The 27584-nt window shown below is 44.8% G+C and overlaps 1 protein-coding gene across 1 annotated transcript in view; it reads left to right on the forward strand.

The window, feature by feature from the left end:
* LOC138737563 (carbohydrate sulfotransferase 3) overlaps nt 1–26363 on the forward strand; it is a 73430-nt gene extending 47067 nt beyond the window's left edge. Inside the window, exons 2-3 of the mRNA XM_069888231.1 lie at nt 18549–18812; nt 24802–26363. Coding sequence (XP_069744332.1) covers nt 18727–18812; nt 24802–26041 — 1326 coding nt within the window. The 5' untranslated portion in view covers nt 18549–18726 and the 3' untranslated portion in view covers nt 26042–26363. The remainder of the gene's footprint in view (nt 1–18548; nt 18813–24801) is intronic.
* Nucleotides 26364–27584: the final 1221 nt, after the last annotated feature.

Here is a 27584-nt window from a genome sequence, read left to right on the forward strand (position 1 = left end):
TCGCAATCTCACCAGTGACAGGCCATGCCCAGCCAATCAGATGCACAGCTCAGTTTGTGGAGGTTTCTTCCATGTCTTCTCCCACACCGCGGACCTCCATCAGCTGGAGAGCCGAGAGCAGCAAGTGCAAGGGACTTTCCCTGACTCAAGTCTGCAACTATCGTAACTGAGAAATATATCGCGGTGAGTATCTGCGCAGTTAAATGGATCTTTCTTGGTTTTTTTAAATTTCCTTTAGCTGTTCTGCTCAAGGAACAATCGCATCAATTCAACCGTCGGCAAGTGAGGAAGGACCTGTCGAATTCTATCCTGAATTCATGCTACAATCCTCTGATGCTCTTCCATGATGCAGTTGGCTCCTTCAGAATGAAAATCGCCAAGTTCTTTCCGTTTTCCCTGATGACCCAGTGTTCTGGCATGGTAGCCCTGTCATGAGGTGTCTTGGTCTGCCTACAGCAGGGTCTCCTTTTGTATCCAGCTCTGGGCATCGAGGCAGTCTGGCCAGAGCACTGAACACCCCGGTTTTACTTACACTCATTTGTATTCTGTTGCTTCAGTCACCTATTTAGAAGCTCACTGGAATGTGCTCAGCAACAATTTGACAAGTTAGCGTGGAAATTGTTTTGAGTTGTGTTTTTCTTTTCGGTATGGAAGGGAAAATCGACTTCATCGAGGGGGAAAATAAAACCATACCACCATTCAAAACCTTAGGACCAGAGAATGCCACAGCACAGAAACAGGTCCTTTGGCCCTTCTAGTCTGTGCCTAACTATTTTTTTTACCCAGTCCCACTGACCTGCACCCCAACCATGCCTCACATCCCTATATCTGCATAAACTTTTCCTACATGTTAAAAGTGAGCCCACATTCATCACTTCAGCGAACAGCTCGTCCACATTCCCACCGCTCTCTGCATGAAGTTTGTCTGAACTTTCACCCTTAATCCACGACTCCTAGTTCTTGCCTCACCCCACCTCAGTGGAAAAAGCCTGCTTACATTTCCTCTATCTACATGCCTCATAATTTTGTTCACCCCTGTCAAATCTCCCCTCATTCCCTGACGATCCAGGGAATGGAGTCCCAATTTTCTGGTGAAATTGCAACAACTGGATAAAGAGTATCCAATGTGAAACAATCTAATGATGTCAATAGTCACACTGTCCAAGTTCTGATATGGATATGTGTTCACAGCAACTTAATGGAACAGGGTCAGTCAAACCAGGGGACCCCCGCTATCCCGAAGGCTACACAGTTAACATCAGAGCATCTGAAATAGGAGCAGGAGTAGGCCATTTGACCCCTCGTGCCTACTCCACCATTCAACGGGATCACGGCTGATCTTATTTTTAATAATTTTCTAATATTTAGACATACAGCGCAGTAACAGGCCATTTCGGTCCACGAGTCTGCGCTGCCCAACTTACACCCAGTTAACCTACAACCCCAGTATGTTTTTTTCAAACAGTGGGAGGAAACTGGAGCCTCCAGGGAAAACCCATGCAGACGTGGTGAGAACGTACAAACTCCTTACAGATGGCATGGGATTCGAACCCCGGTCCCGATCGCTGCCACTGTAAAGGCGTTGCTCTAACTGCTAACCATGTTGCCCATGATTTGATGACAGGCTCACCTCCACCCACCTGCCTTTACTTCCCCTACTTTATAAAAATCTATCAAACCTTGCCTTACTGAGGTTGCCTCCACTGCTTCAATGGGCAGCGAATTCCACAGATTCACCGCCTCCTGAGAAAAGCAGTGCCTCCTCATCTCTGTCCTACCCCAGGCTATGTCCCCTAGTTCTAGTCTCTCCCACCAATGGGAACAACTTACCCACCTCTGCCTTTCAGAATTTTAGATGTTTGTATAAGATCTCCTCATCCTTCTCAATTCCAGCGAGGGTTAATGTGCCAAAACCAAGCGATGGTTTGGGGGACTGGACTGTTGAGAAAAGTTTTGGCATAAACCTACAGCTCGGCGTGGCAGGTGACTTCAAAGGACAACCAGCCTTGGAGAAAGTAGCACCTAAATGTATCATTGGAAAGGCCTGTCATCACTTAAGGAGCAGAGTGGGTGAGCAAAGAAGGATAGGAAGACGTTATATCCATCCTTGGGACGTAGAACACTATAGCACAGTACAGACCTTTGGTCCTCAGTGTTGTGCCAACCTATATATTGTTGTCAAAAAAACCCCAAACCCTCCTTACCTCGTAACCCTCTATTTTCCTTTCATCCGTGAGCCTGTCTTAGATTCTCATAAATGCCCCTCAGCCTCCACCATCACCCCTGGCAAGCCATTCCAGGCATCCACAACTCTCTGTGTAAAAAAAACGTACCCCTGATGTCTCCCCCAAACTTTCCTCCCTTCATTTTGTACAGACGTCCTCTGGTGTTTGCAATTCCTGCCCTGGGAAACAGGCGCTGGACCAAGGAAGTGTATATTCTATAACTAAAAATAAAGCGCTGAGCAAATTCTGCCAGGAATTTTTTTTTAATATATGTGCAATGACTCAATTCATCTCCACTCCTGTGACATACTTGGTTCTTTGCCATACAGGATGTACTCTGGCCACAGAAAGGTTTAATTCAGGAGAAGTAGACCACGGACAGCACAAGGACAGGCCCTTCAATCCATATGTCTGTGATGTCCAAATCAAGCTAAACCTCTTCTGCCCTGATATCCATCCCTGCATGTTCCTGTGTCTGCCTCAAGGCCTTGTCAACTCTATTCAGGTAGTCCTCAACTTATGATGGGGTTGTGTTCTGGCACGGTCTCCGTAAGTCGTGGGAAAAATCGTAAGTCAAAAATCCAAACGTACGGCACACAGCATTAGCGGACACAGTGGGAGGCGTGGTTCATGAGATGTATGCGGTACGATACTCTCTCATGATGCTGTCGTCGCCCAGCATCGCGAGAGAGTAGCACGGTGCAGCTCGCAAGCGCTGGTACAGATCGAAAATCAAAATTCGAAGTACAGACTCGAGCCATCGTAACTTTGAAAAATCATGTCCACTTGTATTGTATCTGCTTCCACCACTATCCCTGGCAACTTATTCCGGGCACCTGTGTTGAATAGATGCCCCGCATATCTCTCGAACCTTCTCCTGCTCACCTGACGCACATCCTCTTGTGTGTGATGCTATTGCCCAGGGGAAAAGGTTCCGATTGTCCACCACACGGTAGCTCTCATGATTTTATAAAGGTCGATCAGGTCTTCTCTCAGCCTCTAACATTCCATGAAAAATAATCCAATCCAATCTCTCCCTCCCCTCTAAACTAGGCAACATCTCTGTAAACTTATTTTGGATCCTTTCCAAAGCTTCCACATCTTTTATGTAACGGGACAACCAGAATTACAGAATCAGAATTTGTTGTCACGAAATTCAGTGTTTTGCGGCAGCAAAACATTCATATTATAACCATCTTACAACATTAATTTTAATAAAAATTAAAATAATTGTGCACAAAAAATGAGGCCGTGTCTGTGGTTCATTGATTATTCAGGAATCTGATGGCAGAGGGGAAGAAGCAGTCCTTGTGCCACTGAGTGCTTCTTGTCTTAAGCTCCTGGACCTTTTCCTTGATGTTAGCAGAGTGAAGAGGGCGTGGCCTGGGTGGTGGGGGGGGGTCCTTTAGGATAGAGGCTGCTTTTTTAAGACTGCCTCATGTCAATGTCCTCGATGGAGTGAAGTTGGGTGCCTGTGATGTTGCAGGTTGAATTAACAACCCTCTGGAGTTTATTCTTGTCCTGAGAGTTGGTGCCTCCATACCAGGCAGTGATACAACAAGTCAGAATACTCTCCACCGTTCACCTGTCGAAGTTTTCGAGAGCTTTTGGTGACATACCGAATATCCTCAGACACCTCACAAATTATAGCCACTGGCGAGCCTTCTTTGTGCTTGCATCAACATGGAGGCTCTAGGACAGATCCTCGGAGATGTTGACACCCAGGAATTAGAAGGTCTTGACCCTCTCCACTACTGAGCCCTCGATGAGGACTGGGCTGCATTCCCCTGAACCCCACAATCATCTTCTTGGTTTTGCTTATGTTGAGCGCAAAGTTGTTGTCATTCCACCATTCAATGAGCTGATCCCTCCTGTACGCTTCCTCATTGCCGTTTATGATTCCTATAGATGGCATTGGAATTATGCCTGGCCACACAGCCATGAGTGCATAACAAGTAGTGCTGTGGACTAAATGCACATCTTTGGGATGGTCCTGTGTTGATGATCAGTGAGGAGGAGACGTTTCCAATTCGTACTGACTGTGGTCTTCCAATGAGAAAGTTGGAAGGGTCCAGTTGCAGAGGTGGGTTTAGAGGCCTAGAGTTTGTAGCTTCTTGATCAGCACTGAGGGAATAATGGTATTGAAGGCCGAGCTGTAGTTGATGAAGAGCAGCCATATTTATGAATTGCACATGGTACACCAAAGATGGTTGAACCAAAATATTATATAGCTTCAGCAGGACCTCCTTACTTTTATACTCAATGCCCCTCCAAGGAAGGAAAGCATGCCATACCCCTTCTTTACCACTCTATCCACTTGCGTGGCTACTTTGAATGAGGTGTGGACGTGGAGATCCCAGATTGCTCTGCACATCAAAACTTTTAAGAGCCCTGCCATTAACTCTATTGTCATATGATCTCCCAAAGTACGACACCTCACACGAGTCCATCTGCCATTTCCCGGCCCATATCTATATTGTGTTGCATTCTTTGAAGTTCTCTGCTCTGTCCACCACGCCCCCATGCAAATTTACTCTCCCTCCTTCCTACATTTTCATCCAAACTCACATCGCAGGGGTGTTAAGAATCAGGCAGACGCCTGCATAAAATGGTGGAGAGTGGAGGGGATGTGAAAGGGAGAAGAGCACTGGCTAACAGTGTTCAGCAGGGTGACAGGTCCTTCTGGCCCATGCTTCTGCCCCGCCCAATTACGCTCGTGTGACCTACCCACCCCATGTCTTTGGAAAGTGATAGTAAAACCGGAGCGCCCGAAGGAAATCCACGCAGGTTGCTGGGGGAGTGTGCAAACTCCTTACTGACAGCAGTGCATTCGAACTCAGGTCGCTGATGCTGTAAAAGCGTTGCGCTAACTGCTACAGTCATCTGGTTCTATGGAGGTGTGTTTATGGATGACATTGAGACTTTCCCTCTCCGTACAACGTAACTCGGGATCCTGATCGATAGGGGTCCGGCCTCCTCTGCTCAACAGTTCATTGTACTTTTTCTCAAAGCCACAATGGGTAGATCTATCTCTGGAAGAAGATAACAGGTTACGTCTAGTGATTACAGTATTGCAGTGAATGACTTCGATCCCCTTTAAGAGCAAAGACTGCTCTCTGTAGGGAGTTCTGTGACATTCATCTCTAACCCCTGCTACTCTTAGGCTCTATGGCCATGAACTCACCCAGACTCGATTCTACAGCCACATTGCCTTCCTCTCTACCCGTTCTCCGTAGGGACTTCCCTTTAAGAGTGAACATCTTTCCCCTCCCTCACCTTGCCTTCTCAGTTTAATGAATCAACCTTACCACGTGTCAGATATGACCCCTTGGCCATTAAACAAATCACCGGCCTCGTGATCTAACATTCTTCACTGGATAAATTGCATGTGGGAAGTCAGCCAACAAACATGGTTAGCGCAATACTTACAGCGCCAGCGACACGGGATCGAGTCCAGTGTTGTCTAGGAGGAGTTTGTACGTTCTCCCTGTGTCTGAGTTGGATTTCCTCCCACCCTTCAAAATATATGGTGGAGGGGTGGTGTTATAGGTTAATTGTGGGTATTTGAGCGTCACGGGCCTGTGGGCCGGAAGGGCCTATTACCGTGTCTAAAATCACATGAGATCATGTTTGGGAGCACTTCTGTAGTTTGCCCACTTTGGAAATAGAAAGCAGGCAGGACTATATTCCTTAATGCAATGAGACTAACTGCAAATACAAGGAGGCAGGGCCGCAGTCAATGAGCCAAAGGACTGAAGGAGCAACTCTTGGTCTCATCTCTGCCATGACATAGGCCCTGTCTGAACAATGAGAGGGGGGGGGGTCAAAGAAAAGGTCACCACCAGGTTCAGGAACAGCTGCTACTCCTCCACCAATTGGAGGACCAACACCCGGTTTTCCGTTGGGGCGCTCTCCAGCCGGGTGGCATAAGCATTGACTTTTCTGGCTTCGGCTAACCTGCTCTCCTCTTCTCCCCCACCCCCCACTTCCGCCTCTCCTTCCCCCTTCTCCCTCCCTTCACCCACCCATCCCTCCTCTCCCTTGCTTACTGCTGTCCCCTCCCTCCCTTCTCCACTGATCACCTCCTGCCTTTGCAACCACACCCCCCCATATACTCTTTTGTTCGGATGCCTGCTGACATTTTTCCTGACCTCGATGAAGGGCTCAAGCCCGAAACATCGGTTCTGTATCTTTACCTTTGCTACATAAAGGACACTGTTTGACCTTCTGAGTTTCTCCAGCATTGTGTTTTAACTTGTGCATTTTATTGATTTTTTATATTCTCTCTGTTTTGCACAGTCAGTCTGTTTACATTTGTTATCTGTTTACAGTTATTTGTTCACATGCATAAGGTGTGTATAGTTTTTTTGCACGACCAATAAATGCTAATTCTGGCTTGCCCACAGGAAAAAGAATCTCAGGGTTGTATGTGATGTCATGTATGTCCTCGGACAATGAATCTGGATTCAGTGGGTCAGTCAACATCCATGGGTGGCCAGTTTTGCATTGGGGAGAGGAAGCAAACAGAAGGGTGATGTGGCCAGGACGTGATAGGATGCTGTGCAGGAGATGGGAGAGGTGTGGAGATTGAGAGGGGACGAGACCACTAGGTGGGGGATAAATTTGTGAGATAGTGAGAACAGAAGGTATAGGAAACAGTGGGGGGGTGGGGGGGCTACAATGGGAAGAATTCGTGGAGTTGGAGGAATATGATACCTTGTTCCTCGTTATGTTTTGCCTCACTCTGCGAATTGATGAGGTGAGGACGTACATGAAATGGTGAGGGGAATTAAAATGGATTGCATCTGGGAGTTTCACCTTGGGCCTGTTGGTGAAGAGGAGGTTTTCTCTCCACATGCTACCTCCCGCTCCTGTCTGCGCCGTAACATTGACGGACCATTTCTCTCCGTGGATGGTGCTTGTGCCGCTGAAGCTCTGCAGCTCCCTCAAGGACCCAGGAGTTCTTGTGTTTCATAGCTCGTGTGTTGCTTTCCAGAAATCAGTAAATAAATGATTTGTCCAAACATCCCTGCACAGCTTGTGTTGCAGTCAGCACCAAGCTCTGGACTTGTAACCCAATCTTCCATCATCTACTCACCTGCAGCTTTATCTTCCTTTACCGCTGACCCCTATTTTGGATGTTAGAGTCTCTCAATGGTCATATTTTACCTATTTGCCAAAGGCCCATTAATCTGGTTATAAAGCTGGTAGCTTCCATTACAACTCTTGGCTCTGTTAATTTTTGCCTGAAGTACCTTGGGACATTTTATAATGTTAAGGATGCTATAAAGCTGCAGGAAGTAGTTGTAAACTAATGGAACTCTGGTATATTGACAACCATCTGGAAGCCACCAGTTTCATTCTTGAGTACATGCACACATAGATACACATAGATACACACATACTAATAAATATATATATACACACACACATACATACATAGATACACACACACACACAGACAAATACACCTAGATCACACACACACAAGCATCCACTCATGCACATATGCATATATAGTACACGCACACACATGCATGTACTCACATAGAAACACAATCATGTGCGACATCACACACACACACACCCATACATATGTACATGCATACACACACAAGCGGTCTCACACACACGCGTGCACTTACACACTGATGTGCATAATCACAGTCACACACACGCACACACACACACACACACACACATGCACACGCATGCCCACACACATACACACACATTCATATAAAAAGGGGCCCACAGACATGCACACCCACCTGCCTACACATAGAAGTACTCATCCACACATGCACACATGCACCCACCTAAAGTCCAGTCACACCATGTAGTAACTGGAGATGTTACAGGATTCAAGAGTTGCAAAGACAAGAGTTAATGTGCCACCAGATGAAGGATTAATGAAGGAGGAGCAACCTTTAGTCTCAATGCAACTCACACTTAGGAAGGAATATATGTCAAATATTTTACCTTTGTACTTTTGATACTTTGATGAGGACACTGCAGGTATTATTGACAAATATTTTCCTTCCACAATCTAAATAATTTTATGCAATTGGTGGCATGAAGTGCTTTTTTGGAAACTATTAAGAGTCAAATGCATGTGGCCCAGACTAGCACAGATTTGATGGCCATAAGAAACTGTGAAGTTGATGAAATCCAAAGGTTTGGAGTGGATTTTAAATTTGTACAAGCTCTTGTCCCAGATATATTGTGTACAGTTTTTCTAGCTTCCCTTCAAAAAGCAACGGAGGAGGATATTGATCAATAGGATGGTCCCAATTATCCAGAAACTATGGAGATGAGGTTAAGTCTGATCTGGTGGAAGGCACTAAAATTGAGAATGGTATAAAAGGATAAAATAATGAAAGATTGTTGCTTAAGGTTGATGAGATCATAACCATTAGTTAATGGAGAGGAAGCTTTGAACAGGAAATAGCTGGAACATGGAAAGATTTGACCGAGCAATTATTTAAGAAATCAAGAGATGGGAGCTTAATCTATGCTACAGTGAATGTAGTACATTACAGCACAGTACAGGCCCTTCAGCCCACAAGGTTGTACTGGCCTATGAAAATCTACTCCACAACAATCTAGCCCAGTGGTTCTCAACCTTTTCCTTTTCACTCACATTCCACTTTAAGTGATCCCTATGCCATCGGTGCTCTGATTAGGAAGGGATTACTTAAGCTGGAATGTGGGTGGAAATAAAAAAGTTTGAAAACTACTGTTTTAATCATACCTCATTGACTTGTTAATGTGCACAGTTTCATAACTCCAAAGGAAATGGGCCAATGACAATATTTCGCAAACAAAATATTTCAGTAACAATTGGGTCTAGAGCAGAGATTCTCAACCTTCTCTTCCCACTCACTTTGATGACCCTCTGTGCAGCTGCCATCCCACACAGGGATGCAGCCAGAGGGGATGCTCAATTGAGCTTGTGTGTGTGTGTGTGTGTGTGTGTGTGTGTGTGTGTGTGTGTGCGTGTGTGTGTGTGTGTGTGTGTGTGTGTGTGTGTGTGTGTGTGTGTGTGTGTGTGTGTGTGTGTGCGGCCTCTGTCGGTTGTGGTTGACCAAATAACCACTACAAAGCCACAGTTATCGCCAGTAAAACTCTCTCAAGACATTTCATCAGCTGAACACAGCCTCTTATAGAAGTGTTTGCATCAGTAGCCAAAAGACCTTCAGAGAGTAAAATGCCAGGCAAAGAACGAATCTGACATCTTCCTTTCCTCTCTGACCTATAATAATAGGTAACTCGAGCCACAGAGAGCCACATTCAGCCTTCAACTTTTGACTTTTAACCTTAAGGCCTAGTTCAAGTAACAGCCTTTCAATAAATTGACCAGGTTGCCTTACTGTGCCAGGAAGAGGGCAGGCTGAACATTTTCTAAGGCAGGGAAGCCTTGAGCCAGTTTCTGCTGGGCACTGAGCTGCACCAGAAACTGGAAACCCTCTGTCCCATCAATGATTATTATGAGAAGCACAGTCAGGTGCAGTTGGACATGTTCCGCGGGGATGAGATGAAGATAAGCAAATGCAAAGGGGATTTAAGTTTGTGTGTACATATTGTTACGCTTGGCACACCTGAAGGAGGAGTTGGTGTTTCCATCAGCAGCTTCCCCAGATGTTCCCAAGATTTGGGGCGGCACGGTTGACGTAGCGGTTACTGCAACGCCTTTACAGGACCAGTAATCGGGACCAGGGTTCGAATCCTGCGCTGTCTGTAAGGAGTTTTATGCTCTCCCAGTGTCTGCGTGAATTTTCCACGGGGGCGCCAGATTCAAAATGTACCAGGGTTTGTAGGTTAATTGGGTGTAATTGGGCAGCATGGAGTCATGGGCTGAAATGACCTGTTACCGTGCTGAATGTCTAAATTAAAAAAAAAACTATGGTATGAACAAATGTGACTGCAGAGAATCAGAATCAGAATTTATCGCCATGAACAAGTCACAAAGTTAGCTGTTTCGTCGCAGCATCACACTGTAAACGTTACAACAATAAATATAAATAGTGGACAAAAAGTCAAAGTGAGGCAGTGTCTTTGGTTCATTGATCATTCCGGAATCTGATGGCAGCGGGGAAGAAGCCACTGAGTTCTCGTCTTTCGGCTCCTGTACCTCCTTCCTGATGGTAGCAGAGTGAAGAGGGCATGGCCTGGGTGGTGGTGGTGGTGGGGAGGGGGGGGGTGTCCTTAAGGGCAGAGATAAACTGCAGATATAAACCATGGATGTCTCATGACCTGTGGAGTTTCTTCAGCACATTTGGCATTGAACTTGACCCCAGCATCTGCAGATTTTCTTGTTTAGCTCAAATAAAGTTCCTCTGTTTCTCCTCAAAGGAAATACTTTATGTCATCTTCTGACCTGGCCAAGTTTTCCCCAGGCCATACAGAAGTACTGGCGTTGGTATGAATACTTTCTATTTTTAAGAAACTCCCTAACCATAAGAGTCCAGATGACCACTCTTTCTGAGAACTGTTTGTACCCCTTTTAGGAAGGCTTCCAACCTTTAGCAGTTGAAGGCCCTCATCTGATTTATTTGTCTATTCCTCTTTATAGGATCTGGTTTAAACCTGCTGTATTATTGGACTGTTTACTTTTTTGTCTGTTTTAGTTAATAACAAGCTGGTTCGATGGTTTTTTTGACTGCTGTGGAGATGTCTTGGTTGGAACTGATATCAATTCTCCTCAAGAGCGGGGATTAATTTCCAAATCACAAACGGTTTCAATCGAGTAAATAATGAGAAGCTGTTTCAAGAAGAAGAAGAATTTGCAATTGGGGACAAAGACTTAATTGGCAAAAAGAAGGGAATATTTTGGGATGTTGTGCCTGAAAGGCCAGGGAATTGAATGAACATTCTCGGGGAGTACACATAGTTATGGAGGGAGAGGGAGAGGGAGAGAAAGTAAGTGTGTGTATGTTTGTTTTTGTGTGTATGTGTGTGTTTTTGTGTGTGTGTGTGTGTGTGTGTGTTTTTATGTGTGTGTGTGTGTGCGTGTGTGTCTGTGCGTGTGTGTTTTTGTGTGTGTGTGTTTTTGTGTGTGTGTTTTTGTGTGTGTGTGCGTGTGTGTGTGTGCGCGCGTGTGTGTGTGTGTGTGTGTGTGTGTGTGTGTGTGTGTGTGTGTGTGTGAGAGAGAGAGAGAGAGAGAGAGAGAGAGAGAGAATGCAGATTAGATAGAACAGTGGTACTCAACCTTTTTCTTTCCACTCACATACCACTTTAATCCTTATGCCATCGGTGCTCTGTGATTAGTAAGGGATTGCATAAGGTGGAAAGAAAAAGGTTTTGTTTTAAACTTTATTTAAAGGTTTTATCACAGGAATAAAAAGAAAGATTACATTTAAAAAAAAAGATATAAAATAGAATAATATAATTACTTCTTTGGCTTGGCTTCGCGGACGAAGATTTATGGAGGGGGTAAAAAGTCCACGTCAGCTGCAGGCTCGTTTGTGGCTGACAAGTCCGATGCGGGACAGGCAGACACGATTGCAGCAGTTGCAAGGGAAAATTGGTTGGTTGGGGTTGGGTGTTGGGTTTTTCCTCCTTTGCCTTTTGTCAGTGAGGTGGGCTCTGCGGTCTTCTTCAAAGGAGGTTGCTGCCCGCCAAACTGTGAGGCGCCAAGATGCACGGTTTGAGGCGTTATCAGCCCACTGGCGGTGGTCAATGTGGCAGGCACCAAGAGATTTCTTTAGGCAGTCCTTGTACCTTTTCTTTGGTGCACCTCTGTCACGGTGGCCAGTGGAGAGCTCGCCATATAACAGGATCTTGGGAAGGCGATGGTCCTCCATTCTGGAGACGTGACCCATCCAGCATATCCAATATAATTACAAAACAACATTAATAACCTAACTTAATTCAGTCTAACCCCCCCTACATATACAAGAACTAAAAATCTATATATATAAAAAAAAAACCACCCTTCCCCTCCCCCAAAATAAAGAGTGAAGAATTAGGAAAATTAATAATATTATGTATTTAAAAAAAACACACAAAAAAAAGAAAAATATGACAAATAAAAATAATAAAAAAAAGATTTATCAGATCTAAAATATCACATCTAAAAACATACTTAAATCAAACTTAATTGCATATACTTAACAAATGGAGTCCACTTCAACTTATAAAAAGACATCTTATCTTGGATTGAAAAAGATATCCTTTCCATAATTAAACAAGACTTCATCTCTAAATACCACCTGTCCAAAGTTAGTATATTTCTATCTTTCCAAGTAGACGCTATACATTTCTTGGCCACTGCTAAAGCTAAATAGATAAAAGAAATCTGATAATCATTTAATCCTAAATCAATTAATGATTGCATATTTCCTAATAAAAATGTATCAGGATCTAATATAACACAAATATTATATAATCTATTAAATATAGATTGAATACCTTTCCAGAACGAAAAAGGTTTGAAAACTGTTTTAATCGTACCTCATTGACTCGTTATATGCACGGTTTCATAACTCCAAAGGAAATGGGCCAATGACAATTTTTGTCAAGCAAAATACTTCAGTAACAACGGGTCTAGAGCAGTGATTCTCAACCTTCCCTTCCCACCCACATCCCACCTTAAGCCATCACTTACTAATCACAGAGCACCGATGGCAGAGGGATTACTTAAGGTGAGTGGAAAGAAAAAAGTTGAGAACCACTGGGATAGAATAAAATCTAAACAGGGCACAGAGCAGAATGACCTGCTTCTTGAAATTGAGGAAAGCTTGTGGTGTTGGAAAACCGAGGCCTGTTTATTTCTGCTGAAGATCTAGTGAATATTGACGTAATGAAAGTCACTCACATAACCTCATCTCGCCTGGAGGAGCTAAGGAGACACACGGCACAGGAGGCTACTTTAAGGACCCTTGGCCGAACAAGCAGTGCACCCCTACTTCCCATCCCATGATGAGCTGCTCTTCGAGGAAGGGATCGTAATGAAAGGCCAAAGAGCTGTTATTCTCAACTCAGGAGCTAAGGAGACACATGGCATTGGAGGCTACTTTAAAGACCCTTGGCCGAACAAGCAGTGCACCTCTACTTCCCGTTCCATGATGAGCTGCTCATTGAGGAAGGGATTGTAATGAAGGCCCAGAGAGCTGTTATTCCCAACTTGTTGGTGAAAACATATGTTAGCATTCTGCACAGAGGACATCGGGTGCAGGCGCGATGAAACGGAGAGTGAGGGACATAGTTTTTTGGCCTGGAATGACTGAGAACATTGACCAAGAGGTGCAAGCATGCTCGATGTGCCACACCAGCAGAAGGAACCATTACAGCTTCATCTGGTTCCAGACTTACTTTGGTCAACTGTGCCAACTAACATTTTCAATGGCGATGTCAGCTAGTGATGATTGATTCATATTCAAGGTGGTAAAAAATAGACCTGTCACATGATGTTACTTCCACAACTGTTATCACCGAGTTGAAAAGGCACTTCTCAGTGCTTGGAGTACCACACACCCTGTTATCAGATGACAGCAGACAGTTTGCAAGCCAAAAATTTAAGGACATGGCAGAGTGAGACTTCACTCACCTCACTCGGAATAGCCACAGTCCAATGGGTTGGCAGAGAGAGCAGTGAGAAGTGTGAAAACAGCTCATGGATACGTCCTACAGGGAGAAAACGGGCGTATTCCTCATGACGCCACGCTTGGGTCTCTGGCACAGACACCGGACTGCAAGGAAGCTTCTTGGGGCCCAAATGAGAAATCCATATGAGATCAAGGCCCCACTATTGAGCAAAAGACTGTCACAAAAGGAGCGCTCCGACAAGGCGAGCTGACCGCTCCAGTCTTTGGTAAAGGGGTAAGCCGTCAAGCTCCGCAGGTCCATGACTGGACTTGCATAGAAAAAAAACATAGAAACATAGAAACATAGGAGATAGGAGCAGGAGTAGGTCATTCGACCCTTCGAGCCTGCTCCGCTTCTAAAAAGAGATCATGGCTGATCTTAAAGTTCAGTACCCCGTCCCTGCCTTCTCTCCGTAACCTTTAATACCCTTATACTGAAGAAATATATCTAATTCCCTCTTAAATATATTTAATGAACCTGCCTCTACTGCCCTCTGTGGCAATGAATTCCACAGATTCACCACTCTCTGGGTAAAGAAATTCCTCCTCATCTCGGTCCTAAATGGTTTGCCTATTATCCTCAAACCATGGCCCCGGGTTCTGGATTTTCCCATCATTGGAAACATCCCATCTGCATCCATTCTGTCCAGTCCTGCCAGAATTTTATATGTCTCTATGAGATCTCCTCTCAATCTTCTAAACTCCAGCGAGTACAATCCCAATTTGCGCAATCTTTCCTCATAAGTCATTCCTGCCATTCCAGGCATCAGCCTGGTGAATCGCCTCTGCACTCCCTCCATTGCAAGAACATCCTTCCTTAGATAAGGTGACCAAAACTGCACACAATACTCCAGGTGGGGTCTCACCAAGGCCCTGTACAGCTGCAGTAAGGTATCCTTGTTCCTATACTCAAACCCTCTTGATATGAAGGCCAACATACCATTTGCCTTTTTAACTGCCTGCTGTACCTGCATGCTCGCCTTCAGAGACTTATGTACAAGTACCCCTAGGTCTCTCTGCTCTTCCCCATCTCTTAATCTATTGCCATTCAAATAGTAATCTGCCCTCCGGTTTGTATTACCAAAGTGGATAACCTCACATTTATCCACATTCTAGTGCATTTGCCATGTATCTGCCCAGTCCCTCAATTTATCCAAATCACACAGGAGCTTCCTGACACCCTCTTCCATGCACACAACCCCTCCTAGCTTAGTGTCATCTGCAAATTTGGAGATATTACATCCAATCCCCTCATCCAGATCATTAATGTAAATTGTGAACAGCTGGGGTCCCAGTACAGATCCCTGTGGCACCTCACTGGTCACCGCCTGCCACTCAGAAAATGAACCATTTATCCCAACTCTCTGTCTTATACCTGCCAGCCAGTTCTCAATCCACATCAATACTTTGCCCCCAATCCCATGAGCCTTGATTTTGTAAGCCAGTCGTTTATGCGGGACCTTATCGAAGGCCATTTGGAAGTCCAGGTACATCACATCCACTGGCTCTCCCCCATCTATTTTACCTGTCACCATCTCAAAGAATTCCAATAGATTTGTCAAGCACGATTTAACTTTTGTAAATCCATGTTGACTCTGTCCGATCCCTTCTCTGCTAGTCATATGCTCCGCTATTACATCCTTAATAATGGATTCCATCATTTTGCCCACTACTGATGTAAGGCTCACCGGCCTATAATTCCCCACTTTTTCTCTACCCTCCTTTTTAAATAGTGGGGTAACATTAGCTACCCTCCAATCCATGGGTACTGATCCTGAGTCTATCGAGTTCTGGAAAATAATTCTTAAAGCATCTGCTATCTGAATGGCCACTTCCTTAAGTACCCTAGGATGTAGATTATCAGGCCCTTGGGATTTATCTGCCTTCAATCCCATCAATTTCCCCAAGACCATGTCCTTAGAGATACTGATTTCTTTCAGTTCCTCCCTTGCATTAGTCTCTATGTTTCCCAACATCCTTGAGAGGTTATTTGTATCCTCTCTTGTAAAAACAGAACTAAAGTAAGAATTTAATTGGTCTGCCATTTCCTTATTCCCCATTATATATTCCCCTGATTCCGACTGCAAAGGACCTACTCTGGATTTCACCAATCTTTTCCTCTTGACATATTTATAAAAGCTTTTGCAGTCAGTTTTTATATTTGCCGCAATCTTACTTTCGTAATTTATTTTTGCTCTCTTGGTTAATCCCTTTGTCCTCCTTTGGTGCATCTTGAACTGCTCCCAGTCTTCGGTTGTCGTACTTTTTTTGGCCAATTGATATGCTCTCTCTTTGGACCTAATGCTGTCTCTAATTTCCCTTGTTATCCACGGTTGAGTCACCTTTTTTGGTTTATTTTTATGCCAAACCGGTATAAACGATTTTTGCAATTTCTCCATTAGATCTGTGAATGCTTTCCATTGTCTATCCACAGTCAACTCCCCCATAAACACCACCCAATCAATCTTACTCAACTCCCGTCTCATGCCATCATAATTCCCTCTATTTAAATTCAGGACCTTAGTCTCGGTTTTAATTTCACCACTCTCCATGCGTGGTAGATGAACACGGCTAGGAGCTGAGGTCATACCTGGTCCGATCAGAAGAGAAAGTGTACAGGAGAAACTGACGACATATCCTGGAATGGAGCCGATCCCAGTTCAACGTGATCCTGATGAGACTGTGTACCAGAACACAGGGCGTGACCATAAAGACAGTGGTGCTCCCTCAGTAGCCAGCCACACCTGAGCTAACAGACAGTGCACATTCTCAGGTTGAGGTACCACAGGCCTCCACCTCCACAAAGGGCTATTACAGGATATGCTTCAAGTGCATCTGTAAACCAAACCCCAAGTACAGAGACCGATCCGCGTTTGTTGTGTAATGTTACCTTGCAAACTGTGTTGCGTTGGGGAGCTACTAAAGAAAGGGGATGTAGACCAGTTGCTCGGCACCCGCTCCAATTGCGTGGCAGCCACCGTACTCATGGTAGCGGTCTGCGCACATGCGAGTTCCGGATTGGCGGAGTTCATCAGAGTCCACCAGACTTAAGGAAAAAGGCCCATCTACAACATGAGAACTTTATAGTTATGCCTTTTGTCGCCTCACATTTGAACTGAATAGCAGAGTCGTGATTGAAAAGAGGAATGTTTGGTGATGGCGTAATACCTTTTTAAATGTGTCTTACTTATATATTGATAAAATGAATGTTGTGCAGACTATAGGGTCTGATGTCAGATGGCGAGTCCTCAGCTCCATAATCCCTTGGAAGATCAGCTGGGGTGCTGGCTGCCAAGAATCACATAGATCTCATCTGTTGGGCAGGGTTGGAGACAGTGGCAGGGTTGGAGGCTGTTAGTCGAGAATTGATAGAATTGAGGCTTCTTCTTCACAACAAACCAGATATGCGGTGGATTATCAGTTTGCTACCAAGCGTGGCGTATGGTCGATTGTAGGGGATAAGGGCTTCACTAAAGTTACAGATGAATCCTAAGGCAATACAAGATACCCATAATCAGTTGGACCGAGGGGACAGAACAGATGGAGTCCTTGGCTAACCTGAATATTCGGAGGGTCATATATCTTACATGCAATTGTTAGTTGCTCTCTGTTCTGCAATTATTTGTGTAAATGTCGGCTGTGAAACCTCACTATCTCGATTCTCTGCCTCGATCCCACTGTAATTATCATATAAACGTCCAGACCTTTATTACTTGTCTAGAACCATTTTGACATTATAACTTAGTAGTTACCATCCAATGATAAAAAGGTAGGAATGTAGTATTAAAGTGAATATTAAAAGAATTTAGAAGTATTAAAGTGAATTAAAACACAAAATGGAGGCCTGACATCTAGATTATGGAGAGGCTCCATGGATATGATATAGACTGGTGCGATCTTCATAGGGCACCAACAGATGGGTTTGGAATGCAGGCAGTGCAGATAAAGAATACGTGAGAGGTTCTCCATTCAGATTTTCCGTTCCCTGGTTCAATTCTCAGAGAGGGAGTGGGATAATCAGACAATCCCACTGGCAGATACCGATGTACTGGTCATAATCTGCACTATGTCCAGGAGGAGGACGACAATGTCTTTGAAGGCTTCCGGGTCTTTTTTTTCCTGTCTCAGGCATTGAGTGGCAGGTTTATGACTTAGTGGCCCAGAGAAGAGAGAATACTTTGAGATCTGAATGCGGAAAATTGTAAATAACCCAATTCTGGGGATAACTACTGTGGCTTATTCTGACCTTTCATGTGTGTGGACTCTTCTCTCTCTGTATGGAACATATGGAAAATAAACCACATTAATCCATTACCATGTCGCAATTTACTCACACTTTGCTACACAAGTAACCATTAATTATGCATTTACTGCACTAGCCCCCGGTGAAGATAAAGTGGCAGGTGGGGAGATAAGAGGAAACACATGGTTCAAAACATGATTAGATTAATAGGTGGAAAACAATTGTGGTGAGCCAAGGGGTGTCATCCTGCTGAGTTACATGGTTATGAATGATTGGGTGCAGAAATGTGATTATGTCAGGGCTGTAATAGAATGAAAGGGTTATGTGCCATGTGGTGCGGGCAGTCAGTGACCAGTTCTTTGACTGCCACAGCTTTTGCTTGCAAATAAAAGTTTAAAACTTCTCGAAGAAATCTTCCATGTCTCCTGGTCCTTCTTAGCATCCGACAAGCCATGACATTAACAACTCTGTTTGTCTGTGTTGTCTTTGCAGCAGAGGTTGGTGTGGCGGAGGACTGGAAAATACCGATGTGACCTTTGCCTTCACCGGGAGACTGGCCGTGCCCTGGCCTGGGAGCAGGCTTCACAGAATCTCTGACGGAGCATTGAGAAGCAGCGCCCCATTACCCGTGTAGCTCTGAGTCAGGAGTCCAGCCTCAAAGCCAGTAGCGATGAAAATGAGAAGCAAATATGCAATTATTCTGTTTTTTGTTGTGGCTCTTGTGATCATTGAGAAAGAAAGGAATATAATTTCAAGGTAAGACACTCCCTCTTTTCCTGATCTGCCTCTCCAGAACGATTGTATCTATTAACCAGCTCAATGGAGTTAGGTTGAAGGAGTTAGGCGCCACTCCACCCACCCCCCCCCCCAACCCCACTGTAGGCAAAAGTTAAAGTATATCGTGTATGTTATATTTTTAATGTATTGTTACATGACAATAAAAAGAGCCTTGAACCTTGAGTTGAGAGAAAGATCGTTCATTCGAACAGGAAGTCTTCCTTGTCAAACACGAAAAATCTGTAGACACCAGGGTTGAAGTAAAAAGCTGGAGAAACTCAGCAGGTTAAACGGTGTCCTTTATGTAGCAAAGGTAAAGATACATCCCCGATGTTTCGGGCTTGAGCCCTTCATCGAGGTAAGAGGACAGGCCAAAATGTTGATGATATATCTATATCTTTGCTATTATAAGGGACACTGTTGACTCCAGTTTTGGATGTTTTTCAAAGTCTTCCATGTATTAAATTAAAAATGGAGATAATATGGATAGTGAAGCCAATGTGTTCGTATCCCCTTTTTTTTTTTAACAGCATTTTAACAGGTCTTTTTGGCTCACAAGTCCTTGACGCCCAATTTACACCCAATGAACCTGCACCCCCCCGGTGCGTTTCGAACAGGGGGGAGGAAACCAGAGGCCCCAGGGAAAACCCACGCAGACACGGGGAGAATGCGCAAACTCCTTACAGACAGTGCAGGATTCGAACCCTGGTTCCCGATCGCTGGCTCTGTGAAGGCGTTGCGCTAACCACTACGTCAACCTATTTTCCAGCCATTAACGGGAGAATTCCTGGTCAATGAACATGAACGAACAATTTTCATTTTCTTTCAAGTTTATTTATGCGCAACCCAACGAAACAGCGTTCTCCAGTCCTCAGGGATTACTTAAGGTGGTATGTGAGTGGAAGAAAATGTTTGAAAACCACTGTTTTAATCATCCCTAATTGACTCGTTATGTGCATGGTTTCATAACTCCAAAGGAAATGAGCCAATGACAATTTTTCTCAAGCAAAGTATGTCAGTTAGAACAGGGATTCTCAACCTTCCCTTCCCACTTCCATCCCACCTTAAGCAATCCCTTACTAATCACAGAGCACCTCTTAAACACTGATGATTTTAAACATTATCTCTGAGGTTTGTTGCCTGAATGAAATTCCGGTTCATCCGTGGGCGCCTTCTGTCATTAACAGGGTGCCTGGACCTTCTGAAGGGAGCTGCTCCCCACCGCCCTCCTCAACAACAACCTCGCACAGGCACCCAGTCACTTCAGCTGGTGGACATCCCGCCTCATCCAGTCCTCGGCTGCTGTCTATGTGGAGTTTGCATGCTCCCCATGACACCTTGAGTGTCCTCCAGGTGCTCTGATGTCCTCCCATATCTGAAAGACTTGCAAATTAGCGGGTTAGTTGTGTGCTGAATATTGTCCCCAGCATGCAGGCGAATAGCAGAGTGTGCAGGCCATTGTTCAAGTAAAAGTTTATTGTTCCCATACAATTTTCTAAGTTCAACTGCATTCCTTGGTCTTGGTGAAAAAACATGCAAACACACATATGGACATAGCACACATATTTACAAATAATTTATATACAGTACAGAGATATAAAATAAATAAATATCGTTAAATAAATAGCAGAGTCTCGGAGCAGGTCCGTTGATTGAAGAAGCTGATCCTCAGCCTGTTGGTTCTGGCTCTGATACTCCTGTACCTCTTTCCCATAGTTGGGAATGTAGAAAGGGGAAAAGGTGGGATTAGTGCAGGATTATTGTGAACAAGTGGCTGGCGGATTAGTACAGACTCAGTGGGCTGAAGGGCCTGCTTCCGCGCTGGGTCTCTTCAAGAACAGACATGATTCTCCGGCACCCCTCTGTCTGCTAGTCCCAACATCAGGAGATTGCCCATTATACAGAATCCCTCTCTCTAATCCTAGCCTGGGAATTCAAAAAATTTATTTGGTAATTATTTGATTTTTATGTTTTAAATTTGATATTTACAATTTGAATTTGAATTAACATTAAATTGGGCAGCATGGTTGGCGTAGCGGTTAGTGCCAGTGATCGAGACTAGGGTTCGAATCTCACACTGTCTGTGAGGAGTTTGTACGTTCTCCCCGTGTCTGTGTGGGTTTCCCCTGGGGGCTCTGGTTTCCTCCCACCATTCGAAATGAATCAAGGGTGTAGGTTAATTGGGTGTAAATTGGGCGCCATGGACTCGTGGGTCAAAATGGCCTGTTACCATGGTGTATATCTAAATTTACATTTAATTTATGTCCAAGCAGTACGTACTTAACACACAGATTGATAGATTTTTGAGGAATAGGGAATGAAGGGTTCTGGGGAACAGGCAGGTAACCAGAACGGAGTCCACAGCCAGGTCAGCCATGATCTCACTGAATGGTGGAGCAGGCTTGATGGGCGACTCCTGCTCCCATTTCTTATGGTCTTAACCAACAAAATATGCAATGGTTTACAAACACAATGCTGGAGAAACTCAGTAGGTTAAACAACGAACCCCTTATTGCAAAGATAAAGATACATAACCAATGTTTCAAGCTTGAGCCTTTCACCAAGGTGGGAGATGAAGGGCTTAAGCCTGAAACATTGATTATATACCTTTATCTTTGCTAGATAAAGGATGCTGTTTGACCTGCTGAGTTTCTCCAGCTTTGTGTTTTTACTTCAGTCTGCAGACTTTCATATTTTACTAATGAGAGGCAGGCAAGTCTAAATTTTAATGTTTGCCGGTTTTCTGGACACCTTTTGTTCCCAAATCCACAAACAGGATGCCTCCTTTAATTAGCTTCTACTGTAAGGATAAGGGAGGGCAAATGTCTGCCATGTACTCAGAACTTTCTGGGGCTGAGGTACCAGCTCCTTGTGGATACCTTGCTGTACTTGTTCAATCCAAAGGGAAGAGGCAGTTCAATCAGCCATCCTCCAAAAGATGGAGTTCGAGTAAATGAAGTTGGCCTTTATTTGAATAGCTGAGATGCTGAATGGGTAGATGCTGGGATGTTCCTGCCAATAGGAGAACCTCAAATAATGGATTTAGTTTAAAGTTTAGGGGGTGCACACTTGAGGTGTGCCGGGACTTCGGTAAAACATCTGGTGAATCTGTCTCAGCAGGTTGTAGAGGCTGGATTTCTGGGCTTTTTTTGAAAGCTATGAGAAGATATGTATGAAACACAGAAGTTTGCAGATGCTGCAATTGTAGCCAAAACAGAAACGGAGGTGGAACTTCCAATCACCTGGTGTCCAGAGGAGCTAAAGATATATTACCAATATTTTTGACCTGGGCTCTTCTTTGTCCGAATGCGTCCGAATTAAAGGCTGGGGAAAGAAAGGGGGAAGGAGCACAGACCAACAGACAAAAGGTGTTAATTGGATATGATAAGAGGAAAGGTGAGAATTGATTGGAGACAGGGGGAGAAGAGAAGAGATGGTCCTTTTATGACAAGTCTTCGCCTGGAGGCTGGCTACAAGCACGGAGGGAAAAATATAAACTTAACTTTCATGGAGCAAGCCTAAAAGGCTCCTCTTGCATTGCATTCATGTTGAGCGGCACCTCTGGAGTCGATAGAGGTGGGGCAACAGGTGCCGCAGCGCTGCCTGCCGAGCCAACGTTATTCACACGCGCAGGGCTTTCGGTGTTTTAAAAATCCCGCTCCTGCGTCTCAGGCTGACGACGCCATTGGCCAGCCCCCTAGCCAGCCACCTGCAGCCACTAGATGGTGGAACGCTGCGCTCCGCTGCTGACCCTCCACCTGAAAGGGATCGCAGTCGGAGCCTTGGAGCTGGCCTGGGCACACTCATGGAGATAAGTCTCCCGACGTAAGGGCGGAGAATCTCTGCCTTTATAGTCAGGCTTTTTGACTGTATGAAAGAGAGACATTTATGGTTTTCACACAGCTGCTGTGTAACGGGAAATTTTCACAAAATTCCCACAACGCAGGATGTCTAAAATTTTTGGAACGGAAACAAGTGACTCAATCCCCTTCCGAAATTTGACCTGCGGCAGCCCTAAGCAATTTTGCGGGCTGCCTGCTGTCTAAACTTAACTGGGCAGACGGGCTGATGAAAACGACGTACACCATGACACCATGGTGCTCGAGCATTCAGCTCGTGACATTGCAACACGGGAGATTTAAATCTGCAGCAAGGTGTCATTTACTTACCAGCAGCTGTCACCACAATATTGAACCATTGGAGTGATACACAGGATTATGGATCTAGAACCATTTTGCTCTTCTGCCTTGGGGCTTTTTCGGATGCAGGTGAATCGATGCAGTGATGCCGTATGTCACACGTATGTCATATGTGATGGGCGGCGTCGACTCATGTCCAGCCTATGTAATTACTGCACCTACATGCGATGATATCCGTCAACAGGTCGTTCTATGTGAATGGCCACTCTAGGAGGTAAGTGTGAAAATTGACTACAAAAAAATTACATTCTTTATATGTAAAAACCAAAAGAGAGAGGGGGAGAGACAGAGTTAGAGGAAAGGAGATAAGGGAATGAAGATGGGAGGGAGGTGGTTAACAGAAACTTGAGAATTCGATGTTAATGCCAACCTGTGGGAGGATGCCCAATGGATGATGAGGGGTTGTTCTTCCAATCTACGTGTGGTTTCAGTCTGGCAGTGCATGAGGCCATGGACAGACAAGTTGGCATTGGAACAGGGATTTGAAATGATCCTATTGAATGGAGGGAGAGGCATTGGGACTGGAGTGGTTCTACCCCTGCTTATATTATGTGGGCAGGCCGGGAAGCTTGCACAGTGGGTTCAGGAAGACAGTTGGACCCATGGCAATCCCATTCTTTGTCCCATCAATTAATCCTGCTTCTCTTTCCATTTATAATCCCAATCAGTTGATAGGTTCTGTTGCTATGTTTACTTCTTAAATACTCTGGGGTTTGGCTGTTACCAGCTGGGCCAATGTTTATTGTACAGTTGATCGGATGTTTCCTTAAACCACAGAAAAGATGGACTTCCACAAAGTTCAGTTAACTAGTGACCTATCTTGGGCACAAAACATCTCCACAATTGTCAGGAAGGGACAACAGCGACTACACATCCTGAGAAGACTGAAGGGGGCAAGGCTACTGCCCACCATTCTACAGAAGCTCAATCAAGAGTGTCCTGGCCGGCTGCATCACAGTGTGGTACGGTTGCTGCAGAGAAATGGATTGGAGGTCAATCCACAGGACCATAGTAATGGCAGAGAGGATCACTGGAGTCTCCCTCTTTTCTCCCCCCCCCCATCGACATGATCTACTGGGACCGTTGTCTGAAGAGGGCATGCAAAATCAGTGAGGACCCCCTTCCACTCCCGCACACAGCTGCTCCCGTCGGGAAAGAGATTCAGGAGTGTCGGAGCCAGCACCACTAGGCTGAGGAACAGGCAGTGAGAATGATAAACGGCCAAAGGAACTGCCCACATTAAACATGGGGGGGGGGGGGGGGAGCTCTCATATCTAATAACAATAGATATTTATTTATCTGTACAGTCAAGCCAAGCTTATTGTCATCTGATATCACAAGTAGAACCCAACCAAACAGCCTTTTCCGGCCCTCGGTGCTAACACACACAGACACACAACGAGACAGCACCTTCCAGGCCTTGGTTCAAACCCAAGCAATAACAAAGTATGGGTGGCATTCTACTTATTTATTCTTAATTTTTTTGTTTATCTCTCATGAGTGTTGAACAAAGCAACGTTATTCAAGGTTTAATGCAAATCCATTGCTGACCCACATTTGTAATATCTCTGCTTTGACAAATTCTGTTCTAGATACTTTGATGCTTCGATTATTTATTGTCATTTATCATATTTTTCCATTCATAAATCCTCTTTACTATTTTGGTCCGTCAACTAATTTGACCTGTGATGCTGAGTTTCAGGAAGGTTTTATTCCTTGTATTGATCTATCATATTAACGTGCCACTTTCCTACTTTCTCCTCCTTCAGGGTATCTGACAAGTTTACACTGAAATTCCCGCACGTGGAATCTGTGGCGCCAAACAACACGATTTCTGCCAGATCCTTGATGAAGAATAACTCCCTGTTCACCAACTCAGTTGCTGCCATCTGGAAGCTGCTGAAAGCCCAGAGGAACTACACGTCCCTGCAGGGCGCGGCCAGCAGTGATGGCATGAAGGGCTTGAAGGGCCGGAAGCACTTACTGCTAATGGCGACGACCAGGACTGGTTCTTCCTTTGTGGGCGAGTTCTTCAACCAGAACAACGACATCTTCTACCTGTTTGAGCCGCTATGGCATGTGGAGAAGACGGTCACCTTTGAGCCGGGTGGAATGAATGCTGTGGCCTCTTCCATCATCTACCGTGATGTGGTGCAGCAGTTGATGCTGTGTGACCTGTACACACTGGAAAGTTTCCTATTCCCAATGGCCGACCGCCATCTCACGGGCATCCTGTTCCGGCGAGGCTCCAGTAAGTCCTTGTGCGAGGGAGAGGTTTGCACGCTACCTAAGAAAGGTGGGTCCGAGCGGTTTCCCTGTCGGAGAAGCAACTGTGGGCTCCTCAATTTGACCCTGGCCACTCAGGCATGCCTCCAAAAGCAGCACGTGGCCATAAAGACTGTCCGCCTGAGGCAGCTGGAGTTTCTCCGGCCACTTCTGGAGGACTTCAGGATCAACCTGAAGATCATTCAGTTGGTGCGCGACCCCAGGGCGGTGCTGGCCTCAAGGATGGTGGCCTTCCCCAGCAAGTACAACGCGTGGAAGAAGTGGGCCAACGAAGGGAGAGTTCCAGATGAAGAAGAGGTCGGCAAGATCCGAGGGAACTGCGAGAACCTCCGGGCCACCGCGCAACTGGGCATCAGCCAGCCACCTTGGCTGAAGGATCGCTTCCTGCTGATGCGTTATGAGGACATTGCACTGGAGCCCGTGAAGAGGGCGCAGGAGATGTACCACTTTTCTGGCATTCCCATGACACCCGAGGTCAAAAAGTGGATCTACGAAAACACCCAAGTTTCCAAGGGCAGCAACAACATCTACTCAACACACAAAAACTCCTCAGAGCAGTTTGAGAAGTGGCGGCTTGCTCTGCCATTCAAGATAGCCAGAGTGGTCCAACAAGTGTGTGAACCAGCAATGAAACTGTTCGGCTACAAGTTGGTGAACGACGCAGTGACCCTTGCCAACAGGTCTGCCAGCCTGCTGGAGAATAGGAACTTCTGGATAACCTAACCTCGGAAGAAGTTGCAATTGTCTCCGAGCAGTCAAAGCAGGGAGAGATAAAACTTGAAGCGTCTTGGACCTTCTACAGAAGTGCCAAGCCAATACGACATCTCCTGGATGGATGTGCAATGGCCTGCCCAGGCACCACAAGGACAAAACAGTTGCCTTGACAATGAAGCACACAAATGAGGGATTTATTTATTAAGGGAAAGATTATTTTTATGATAATTTTATAAAGATTTAGCATGGTGCTGAGGCTAGATGGGGAAACAGGGTTACAAAGGATCTTAATCCTATTTGTACTGGATTTAGATGTTCGGGCAAATTATGGAGGGTGTAAATTTATTTTTAAATTTTAAATTATAGAAATTCTTTTTTTTAATAGAATTTCAAGGCATATTTTTCTCCCAATTGTAGAGAGATATCTTTAGAACAAATATTATATTTTTGACTACACATTGGGCCAAATTTTGTGACTAAACTTGAAGGGGGAATGGATGAGTTTCAACATTTTCAAGGTGCATTTTAAATATTAGATGCAAAACAATTTTATTTGTTAGTGGGAATATGAGATTTAATTCCTTCTTACTCTGGAATTTATTTTCCTTAATCGATCTTTAATTGAAATCCAAATGATATTGTAATCTATGCAGAGGAACTAATGCTGGTCGAAGAATAAATTCTACATTCTCATTAATATTTTTTGCCATCCCTCCTTAGTCTCAAGATTTCAATTAGGTTTGAAGTCGACCGACGCAAGACACACATTCCAGAGATTAGTCATTACCCACAACTTTCTCACCCCAAAGTAATTGTTGCTGGAATAAATGATTCCTCTCTCTTGTTGAAAATTCCTATTGGCAATACTAATAAATGGGGGATAGGCACCCATCAGTAAACTGATTGGAGAAAGAATAGAGGCTGCTTGTTGTCTCGTCGATAGTGAGATTGAAAACCATAATTTCAACCAGCCCCATGGTTTCCCACTGAAAGCAGCAAGGTTAGCACAATGCAGTTGCAGGGCCAGCGATCGGGACCGGAGTTCAAATCCCGCGCTGTCTGAGAGGAGTTTGTACGTTCTCCCTGTGTCTGTGTGGGTTTTCCCTGGGGGCTCCGACTTCCTCCCGCCGTTCGGAATGCACTGGGAGTACATCGATGGAGTGTCGGTGTCTTGGGCTGAAGGGGCCTGTTACCGTGCTGGATGTCTAAATTTAAATTTAAAAAAAAATGAGTTCAGAGGTTCTCAACCTTTCACTATAAATCTACAGTGTAGCAGAAAGAAAAACTTGGAAAAACATCCAGCTTCGACAATAGGAAAAATCTTTTTAATAATAATAGTGCTGTAATTTACTTGAGAAAACTGAAACAGCTTAGTTATAGAAGAAAACATTTTGTAAAATCAAATGGCCTCTGTGTCAGTCCCTCTGCTGGTCCCGCTGATCCGCTCTCTCCTGGAGCTCTGGTTTTCTCCCACCATTCAAACTGGGGTTGTAGGTTAATTGGGGGTAAATTGGGCAGCGTGGTCTCGTGGGCTGAAATGGACTGTTACCGC

The sequence above is a fragment of the Narcine bancroftii genome, chromosome 6 (genome assembly GCF_036971445.1).
Source record: "Narcine bancroftii isolate sNarBan1 chromosome 6, sNarBan1.hap1, whole genome shotgun sequence".
NCBI classification, from domain to species: domain Eukaryota; kingdom Metazoa; phylum Chordata; class Chondrichthyes; order Torpediniformes; family Narcinidae; genus Narcine; species Narcine bancroftii.